The 9,903-nt window shown below is 54.2% G+C and overlaps 1 protein-coding gene and 1 long non-coding RNA gene across 2 annotated transcripts in view; one reads left to right on the forward strand and one right to left on the reverse strand.

Annotated features, from left to right (window-relative positions):
* Window positions 1-7,510, reverse strand: part of Limk1 (LIM domain kinase 1) — a 31,643-nt gene extending 24,133 nt beyond the window's left edge. The window contains exons 1-2 of the mRNA XM_006971320.4: window positions 7,378-7,510; window positions 5,402-5,498 (exon numbers count right to left, since the gene is read on the reverse strand). Of these exons, the coding sequence (XP_006971382.2) occupies window positions 5,402-5,498; window positions 7,378-7,432 (152 nt within the window). The 5' untranslated portion in view covers window positions 7,433-7,510. The remainder of the gene's footprint in view (window positions 1-5,401; window positions 5,499-7,377) is intronic.
* LOC143270585 (uncharacterized) lies at window positions 344-7,459 on the forward strand. The gene is made up of 6 exons (XR_013047790.1): window positions 344-817; window positions 1,528-1,723; window positions 2,495-2,759; window positions 5,012-5,106; window positions 6,369-6,478; window positions 6,895-7,459. It is a non-coding gene; the product is annotated as an uncharacterized LOC143270585 (long non-coding RNA).
* Window positions 7,511-9,903: the final 2,393 nt, after the last annotated feature.

The following is a 9,903-nucleotide window of genomic DNA, read 5'->3' on the forward strand; positions in this document are numbered from 1 at the left end:
GGTCCCCAGCACCAGGGGAAGAAACAGAACAAAACACAAGGCTGGGTGAGTCTCCAGCAGCCCCACTGTGCGTCAGTGCTGCAGGATGCTGGCTCATGCCCAGCTGTGCGCATCACATCCCACCTCAGGGCCTGTGGACATGCTGAGTTCCTCCCTCGCTTCCCCCTACTCTGCAGAGAGTTGTCACCTCCTTGGAATGCTGTCTCTGGCCTCTGACGCTGCCCTGGTCTCTCCTCTGCTCTCCTGCTGGAAGGCAGGAGCCTGTGTCTGGGAGGGGCAGGACAGAGCCGTGAGTACGTGAGTACTTGGAGGACGTAGTGCAGGATCTGCAGTCCGGCCACATGGGAGTCCTTGGGCACGTCAGTGACCTCTGCGCCGCTTTCCTTATCAGTCAAACTGCTTCGACACCCAGCACTTGACGTGCAGGTTGTCCTGAGGGGCCTGCGTAGGACAGGTGCTTGGGAGCAGCTGACTCAGGACCCCCCCGGGGATTCCACTTGGAAGGGCATGCAGAAAGGCAAGGAAGGCAGCGGGTGTGATAACTCAGGAAGCCGCCTCCCTACCTCATGTCTGAGAAGTGGGCTGTCCGGTCTTGTCACACAGCCCTCCTGCTACAGCAGCTTTAATGAAGGCGAGCGGAACAGAGGTTTCAATGTCAGTCACTGAGGTTTGTGTCACTGGAAATGGGGCCTCAGGTGTCCCGGGGAGAGTCAGGCTAGCTGCCTGTCAGCTGCGGGCCCAGGGCAGCTGTGATCCTTCTCTGAGGTGTTTTCCTGACTGTCACAGCGCAGGACACCGTCAGCTTTACCCAGCTACGGTGAGTAAGCATACACCACTGGACCACAATATGGGGAGGCAGGGACAGGGATCCAGGGTCCCATGCTAAATGCCAGGCGGGGACCAGAGGCAGGGAGGCGTGGAGTAAGGATCTAGACTTCGACTGCAGGCGAGGAAGCAGTGACAGGAGGATCTAGGATGATACAGGCAGGTATCGAGCTAGGCTCTGATTGTAGGTGAGGAAGGATCAGGGCCCTGCCTATGATATGGAAGCTGGGGTCACACTGCTTGTGGGCCCTTCCTCACCGTGGGGCCCTTGTGTCCACTTTGGAGACTGCTGAACGTGCTTTCTCCCTATGCCCCCAGCTGGGTCTCACCCCTCTCTTGGTGGTATGGAGTGGGGCATCCAAAGCCACATGGGGGCTACCCTTGGGGCTCTCTCATTCCTTCCTTCCCTGCCAGTCACAGGGTCCCCTAAAGATTTCTTGATTCCAGCCTGGCGGTGGTGGCGCACGCCTTTAATCCCAGCACTCGGGAGGCAGAGGCAGGCAGATCTCTGTGAGTTCAAGGCCAGCCTGGTCTCCAGAGTGAGTTCCAGGAAAGGTGCAAAGCTACACAGAGAAACCCTGTCTCGAAAAACCAAAAAAAAAAAAAAAAAAGATTTCTTGATTCCTTTTGGCCCCACTGCAAATTTAATGCTACCAAAGCAACAGGCGTAACTAACCTGCCCCCCAACTCTGTTGACAACAGACACCCTCTCCCCAGTGCAGACCTGCTGCTCACTGGCACCCTTAGAAGAGCCCACTGAACTCTGCAGAGACACATAATGTGCAAGAGACAGTCAGATGCCACGTTGAGCTTGAAAACCTTCACCGAAGTAGCTGCTGTGGCCGAATCCCTATTTCTCACATGAGAATGGGCAAATATCATACCCTGGATGGTTATGGTACGGGTTGGATTACTATTAAAGAATGCTTGAGATCTGGAGAGATGGCTCAGTGGGTAAAATGCCTGCCTTGCAAGTATGAGGACCCGAGTTCAAATCCCCAGCACCCATGTAAAGCTGGGAACAATGGTGTACATCTGTAGCCCCAGTGTGGACGGGTGGACACAGGCGGACCTTGGGGGTTCACCGGCTAGCCAATCTAGCTGCAATGGCAAGCTCTAGGTTCAGAGGGAGAACCTATCTCTAAAAGTAAGGTGGAGGGCTGGAGAGATGGCTCACAGGTTAAGAGCACTGACTGCTCTTCCAGAGGTCCTGAGTTCAATTCCCAGCACCCACATGGTGGCTTACAACCATCTACAATGAGATCTGGTGCCCTCCTCTGTGTACATAATAAATAAATAAATCTTTTAAAAAAAAGTAAGGTGGAGGGCTGGCAAGATGGTTCAGGGGATAGAGGCAGGGGCTGCTAAGCCTGACAAGTCTGAGTCTGAGTACCAAAAGCATGGTGGGAAGAGAGAACTGATTCCCACAGCTAACCTCTGATAACAAGTTATCCACACGCACACTAAGTCATGTGCACACACACACACACACACACACACACACACACACACACACACACACGGGTATGGCTGATCAGGCTGGCTGGCAGACCAGTGGGCTCCAAGGCTTTGTCTCCACCTTAAGCAAGACGGTAAACAATTCAAAATAGCTTCAAGAAGTCCATGAAACTGACCAGATTCACTACCCACCACCCCCAATCTCCCTCAGTAAGCAATAAAAGCCGAGAGTCCTTCTCAGAAGAGCAGACTCAAGCTGCAAAGTGGATTCTGAGACCACACCAGCTGCCTGAAGAAGCAGAAACCAGCCAAGCTGCCAGGAAAGAGGTGTAGACCAACAATGACACCTGGAAAGGTCACTCTCCCACCTGATGAGCTGCTGCAGGCTGGGCAGTGTGCTCCAGGTCCCCAGCTTTGAGAGCTGTCACCCATGCTGGGCTCGGGTGATGCAGCTGTCTTGAGTCATTTCTGCTCCTGTAAGTAACCCTTCAGCCATATCTTCCTATAAGTAACTCCAATAGACTCACCGGTTCACCAAGTTGGACTTAGGTGGTATCCGCATTTGGTCTGTCATGGGTTCCCTATCTGTGGTGAGTAGACATGCGTGTTGCATCTCCCCAGGAAAAGTTTTGTCACGCACCACCACCTCCCCAGTGCTGGGATTACAGACGGACACCCTTTCATCTGCAGGTTCTGGGGATCAAACTCAGGTCCTCGGGCAAATGCTTAAGCAGCTGAGTTGACTCCCTAGTCCCATATCACCCCCTCCATATCAGAGATCCTCCCTCTCAGTCACTATCCTAAGTCAGGCTTATGAGTCAGACCCCTGAACTACTATGATGGTCTCGTCCTGCCAAGATGCACCATCTGCCCACGGGGATGACAATCTTCAACAAACAGCATGCTCCCCAGCTGTCTGCTGCCTCCCCATTGTCTTCAGAAGGGCCTAATCCTGGCATTCAATGCCCACACCAACTCAGTCTAACTTGGGTCTCCTAACTGTATCCCTTGACCCACCTTTTTCCACCACCAATGGTCCCCACAGCCTTGTCTCCCCGAGCGAACGGTCCTTTTGTGTGTCAGGATCCCCTCGTGGGCCTCCCCGAGAGACCTTCTTCTGAGCATAGGCTTTGAATCCCTGGATGTGTCGCCTGCCTTTCTTCTGGTCTCAGAGTGGGCACTGTGTATTCCTACTGCTTCCTGGTCATGTGACTTCAGGCAGAAACACAAACCGCTCTGTGCTCCGATTTTTCTTTGGAAGATACAACTAGTATCTAACTGTGCAAAGTGCTCAGAGCCCTGCCGAGGGCTACAAAAGGCCACCTTAGACTTTTTCTGTTTGAGACAGGGTCTCACGTAGCTCAGGCTGGCCTTGAACTTAGGATGTAGCACATGGTCGCCTTGAATGTCTTTCCTCTTTGTTTCTTGGGATGCTCCTAGCGGGACACTGGGCCACCTCTGGGTGCCCACTTCTTTACGGAGTCTTTGACTGCAGCCATGTGCCGTGTGCAGCTGGAGGTCAGGGCTGTTTTCATTGGCTGACACATCTGTATAGTCAGTTATGGCCTTGGGACGGTGGCTAGTGGTCCCTTGAGAGCCGGTGTGCCTTTCCCATCCCCTGCAGCAGGAGAGCTCAGGGAGGCTACAGCATGTTGCCCTAGATGCCCTAGCCCCGCTCTTCTGCCTGTGCCCTCTCTACTACGGGTTCCTCATGGCGAATTCCACCAGCCTCAGACTGAATCTCGGCTGAGAGCTGGGGAGATGGTTCAGCGGGTGAAGTGTCTGCCTGAGTCCAGACCCCCAGCACCCACAAACGAAGCTGAACACATCAGTGTGCATCTGTAACTCTAGCACGGGGGTGGGGTGGGGTGGGGTGGGGTGGGGTGGGGTGGTGGAGGGGGCCATGCGGAGATGGGAGGATTCCCAGATCTCACTGGTTAGCTAGTCTAGGCAAATCACTGCACTCCAGATTCAGTGGGAGACCCTGACTCAAAAAAATACAGTGGTGGGCCATAGAGGAACCCACCTGCTATCTACCTCTGGTCCCCATATACATGTATGTGTACCTGTACACACGCATGCACACAAACATATACATACACACAACTACACCTGAACATGGTGTAGTTGGACTTTTTTCTTTATTATTCCATAATACAGTATAACTATTGACAGAGTCAATATAAATATAAGTCAGTTAAGAAGGATTTTGTTTGTTTGAGACCAAGTCTCATGTAGCCCAGGGTGGCCTTGAACTCACTATCCAGCTAAAGAGGAGTTTGGATTTCTAATCTTCTTGCTTCCATCTCCTGAGTGCTGGGCTTACAGGCATGTGTTTCCATGTCTGGTTTATGGGATGCTGGGGATCAAACCCAGGGCTTCACGCATGCTGGGCAAGCACTCTACCAACTGATAACATCCTCAGATCCTCGGTAGGACCTAAAGTACTAGACAAGCTGAGGTATGGTGGCATGTACCTGTAGTCCTAGATACTGGGGAGGCTGAGGCAGGCGAATTGCTTGAGCCCAGGAGTTCTAAGCCAGCCTGGACAACAAGCTAAGGTCCTGTTTTTTTTTTTTTTTTTTTTTTTTTTTTTAAATGAGTCTAGGGAGACAGTTGAGTGGGTAAAGGTGCTTGCTGGGGAAGCCTGACAACTGCATTGATCCCCAGAACCCATATAAAAAGCTAGATACAGTGTCAAGCATCAGTAATTTCCTCCTGCTTCCAGATGGGAGGAGATGACAGGAGGACCATCTGGAAGCTCTCTGACCTGCTAGCCTGAATTAGCTGCACAGTGCCAGACCCAGCCTAACAAGGTGGAAGGTGAGAACTGACTCTCCAAATTTGTCCCCTGACCTCCACACGTGCCCTGAAATGCACATGTGTCGTGTGTGTGTGTGTGTGTGTGTGTGTGTGTGTGTCGGCCCCCCTTCCCCGTCCCGCCAATATAGCAATAACAAATGTATACACCACAGAACAAACAAGCTCTTTAAGAAAGGGAAACTGAGGCCAGGGTCCCACTAGAGATAATAGGCAAGGACAGTACTGGAAGAAAGAAACATCCAGGTCACGGGCGGGCCTTGCTGAGGGCACCCGCTCTTTGGCCAGCCCGTCTTACCTGAAGCAGTCTGCATGCCAGTCAGCGTTCAGGGCCTGGAGGTACTGGCCGTCATAGATCTTCTGGCCGCAGCTCGCACACACAGGCAACTCGCTTCCTGCTTGGGATAGAAACCAAGTCAGGAGCCTTTCTTTCTTTCTTTCTTTCTTTCTTTCTTTCTTTCTTTCTTTCTTTCTTTCTTTCTTTCTTTCTTTCTTTCTCTCTTTCTCTCTCTCTCTCTCTCTTTCTTTCTTTCTTTTTTTTTTTTGGTTTTTCGAGACAGGGTTTCTCTGTAGCTTTGAAGCCTGTCCTGGAACTCGCTCTGTAGACCAGGCTGTCCTCGAACTCATAGAGATCCTCCTGCCTCTGCCTCCCAAGTGCTGAGATTAAAGGCGTGCGCCACCACTGCCCCTGGCCTAGGAGCCAGCCTTAAGAGTGTAGTTTGCTGGAGGTCTAGCCTGCCCTGCTCACCCCAGGTAGACTTAGTGCTCACACACTGAATCTTTGATACAGGATGGGTGCTCACTCTGCTAATCGAGAGGATAAAGGATGAGAGTCTGAGAGTTCTGCTTGGACACTAGGCCACCAAGCCTCTCTGGACCCATCTGGGACATGCAGGAGGGAACAGAGATGCTCCCTTCCAAGACACACGTAGAAACGGAGAAAGGAAACAGAATTTAGAAACAAGGTGGAGGATGGCACTCCTGTGACAGCCTCTTCTGCCCGCCTGCCCAGGAAGAAGTATTGAAAGGGACAAGGACCGGCAGAGCTGGGCTGGTCCATCTTAGGTCAGAAGTAGCAGGGTAGGAAACTCAAAGGTGATAGCCCTTGTTGAACCTTGACGAGGGGCCAGGGCTGCGAAGCCAGACACTCTGACAATTCCTTAACACACAGCCACTCTACATGCTTAGTCATCCCCAGGACCTTGTACCCCTGGCGCTGGTGGGCCCTGCAAAATAGCCTCGGCCTGTTCCTCCCCATTCTACAGACTCGGAAACCTCAGCCCCAGAGAGGGGACCTCTCCTGATGACACACAGCCAGGCTCCGAGGCCACCGCCTTCACCCCTCCAAGTACCCAAGCACCCAAAGCAGTGTGTTGTAAGTGCCCGTGGGCCCGTGCCCCCAACAGGGCTTCAGGGACATGTGTGAGTGGGGGGTAGAACAGGGCTGGAGAGGTCAGAACCTGTCTTTGACCAGATGAGCCGACTGTGGGGGCTTTGAGAAAGAAACCCAGGGGAGATCCCAGACTCTGATCCAGGCTGAGGGAATCTCAAGAGGCCTCTGAACCCCAGCTGTAGTGTGGCTCTAAGCCCGGGGCCTTCTCAGTGAGGCAGGACTCTAGCCTCTCGCCAGGACTCTAGCCAAGACTGATTAAATACTAGACTACCAGGGTTGGTGCAGATAAACGGGAGGTCACGGTATGACGGTAGTGGCGGCGGTAAACCTCTGCAGTGTTCTGTCACCGGATCCAGTGTGTATAGCTCTCCAGTGACTTTTTATTTGTTTTTGACTAGTCTCCCCATTCACCTAGTCCTGAACTGCATAGACAGGGAAACTGAGGCCCTGGGTGTTAGTGACTGGTTCAAGGTCAGAGAGCCCCGCAAACGCGAGTCTGCGTCTCAGATCCAAGGCTGCTGTCTTTTAGCTCTCCCGGGTCAGGCTGGATCAAAGGGTGCCCCCCCTCCACCCCACCGGAGAGCGAGGACCAGGGTGGGACAGAGAACTAGGGTCTAAGGTAGGTAGGTGCTGGAGGAACAGTAACCTGGGAGATGGGTGAAGAGGGGATGGGATATGAGAAGAGGGGCTTCCTCCATCCGCAAGAAAGCGGCTCATCCCGGGGCTAAGGAAGGGAGAAAGAGGGTGGGAGGGTGACAGAGAATGGCCTGCGGGCTTCGGAAGGACAGGCGCATCCCTAGGAGGCAGGGGCGCGGCCTTGCCGCTCCCCGGGCCCCTCAGATACTCCCGGCTCCCCTCCCCCGACCCCTAGCCCGGCGCACCTTCCTCTCCCATACGTTCTTCCCTCCAGGTGCAACAAAGTAGCGTCAACCTCATGCACTCGGCGGGGGGCGGGGACCGCCGGCAACCGGCGGGGCACCGGAGAGCTGGGGCCGGGCCCGCGAGCTCGCCCGCCGCCGGCCCGGGAAGGCGGGAGGCGGGGAGCGCGGGGCCGGAGCCGAGCGCTCCGCTCCGGGCTCGGCGATGCCGCCGCGCTGCACTCCCACGCCCGGCTTGGGGACACCGGCTCCGCGCTGCCGCCGCCTGAGGAGCGCGGAGGGGCGGGCCGGGGCGGGCCTGCGAGCTGCGGCAGGGGCGGAGCGCGTGCGACGCGGCCGGCTGGAACTGCCCCTGCGCGGCTCCGCCCCCGGGATAGCCACGCCCCTCAGAGGCAACCCCGCCCTCTGCAGGCTAACCAGGGGCCTGCGGGCACTGCGGGTTGGAACTGCCCCTGCGCGGCTCCGCCCCCGGGATAGCCACGCCCCCAGAGGCAACCCCGCCCTCCGCAGGCTGACCGGGGACCTGCGGGCACTGCGGGTTGGAACTGCGCGGCTCCGCCCCTCGCCGCCGATAACCCCCACACCCCTCAAGCGACCATCCCACCCCGGAGCGGTAAGCTCGACGTCGTCTCAGCTGCAGCCACGCCCTCTGCAGGCCAGCCAGGGGCCTGGCCGCTGCGGCATTGGCGGAGTTGTCCTTGTTCCACACCGCCCCTCCTAGGAGGAAGCCACGCCCCCTCAATGGAGGCTACGCCCTCTAAGGGATCGGCGGGGCCTGCGAGTCCCGGAAAGGGTGGAGCTGAAGTGTGGAGCTGCCTTTGTGTGGCTCCGCCCCTTCGGCGGAAGCCACGCCCCTTGACGGCGGCAGTTTCGCCCTCTGCAGCACAGCTGGGGCTGCAGAGCCTGCACTGCCACGCCCACCATAAAACCCGCCTCTAGCCCCGCCCCTTTCTCCCCCTCCTTTTCTGCCTTTCATTCATTATCAGCTCTGCTTGGCAGCGCCGTGGCGGGGCTGTGAACTCGGATGGGACCGCCCAGCAGGTTTCCTTGGAGAAGGCACCTCCTTATACAGTATTCCCCGAGCCTCTCTGGTCCAACCCACTGGAGTTAAACACCTACGACCGACCCTGAGGATGCCGGGGTTGGAGTGGGGCTGGGGGTGGGGAGTCAGTTGGGTCGAAGCAGGGTAGAATAGATAGAAATGTATTATATAGCTTAAGCGGTAGAGTGCTTGCCTAGCATGCTCCAAGCCCATCTTCTGCACCACATAAATCCAGCATAGGATGCACGCCTATAATCAATCCCAGGACTTCGGACGTGGAGATAGAAGGATCAGAAATCCAAGACCAAAAACAAAATAGGGAAGCTATGGACTTGAGGGCAAAAGAGCCCCTTCTCCCAGATTTTGATCGAAACCTTTCATCAGCTGAGACTCAAGAATTCCAACACAATTAAGACCATTTGCTTAAGGGCTTTCTTTCACGGTTGTAAACGTACAATTTTATAGGAATCTCTCTGGAATTCCCCCTTTCAATAAAAGGACTTGTTCTAAACTCCATGTGCAGCCCTCGTAGCACCTGATTTTACTTCATCGGATTAAAATCGCATCGAAGGCACCTCTAGAACCAACTCACGATTTCACTTATTAAAAAGAAAAGTCTGTCAGGGTTTGGTGGCACAGGCCTTTTTGATTCCTTGAGAGGCACAGGCGGGTAGAATTCCATGAATTGGAGGCCAGCCTAGTCTACATAGGGAGTTCCAGGACAGCCCAGGGCTACACAGAGACACCCCATCTCAAAACAAAAGAAACAAAACTATAAACAGCCTGCCTGATGGCACATTCCTATAATCCCGACATTTGGGAGTTAGAGAATCGAGGGTTCGAGGACAACCTCAGCTATGTAACAAGTTTGAGGCCAACCTGGGCTAATAGAAGCTGAGAGAAACCAAAGACGTTTTCTTAGCAACTCTGTGATATGTAATGAGAGAGACCCAAGTGCTACACAGCCCTGCTGCTAAGACAATTGCTGCCACCCCTTGAGGAACCCTTGTCTTAGTTAGGGTCACTATTGCTGTGATGAAACACCATGACCAGAAGCGAATTAGGAAGAAAGGGTTTATTTAGCTTAAACTTTCATGTCACTATTCATTATTGGAGGAAGTCAGGGCAGGAACTCAAGCAGGGCAGGAACCTAGAGGCAGGATCTGATGCAGAGGCCATGGAGGGATGCTGCTCACTGGCTTGCTCCCCATGGCTTGCTCAACCTGCTTCTTATAGGACCCAGGACCACCAGCCCAGGGATGGCACCACCCACCTACAGCTCAATCTTATGGAGGCATTTTCTCAATTGGGATTCCTTCCTCTCAAATGGTTCTAGTCTGTGTCAAGTTGACATAAATCTAGCCAGCATAACCCCCGTGCTTAAAGTGGGTTAAAACTGTCTTTTAATTAACTGTGACTCTTTGAAGCCAATGACCATGCTCTTAGGTGTGCTTTATTCTTTTCCTGTACACCTTTCTATTTTAAGT

The sequence above is a fragment of the Peromyscus maniculatus genome, chromosome 23, assembly GCF_049852395.1.
Source record: "Peromyscus maniculatus bairdii isolate BWxNUB_F1_BW_parent chromosome 23, HU_Pman_BW_mat_3.1, whole genome shotgun sequence".
In the NCBI taxonomy this organism is placed as follows: domain Eukaryota; kingdom Metazoa; phylum Chordata; class Mammalia; order Rodentia; family Cricetidae; genus Peromyscus; species Peromyscus maniculatus.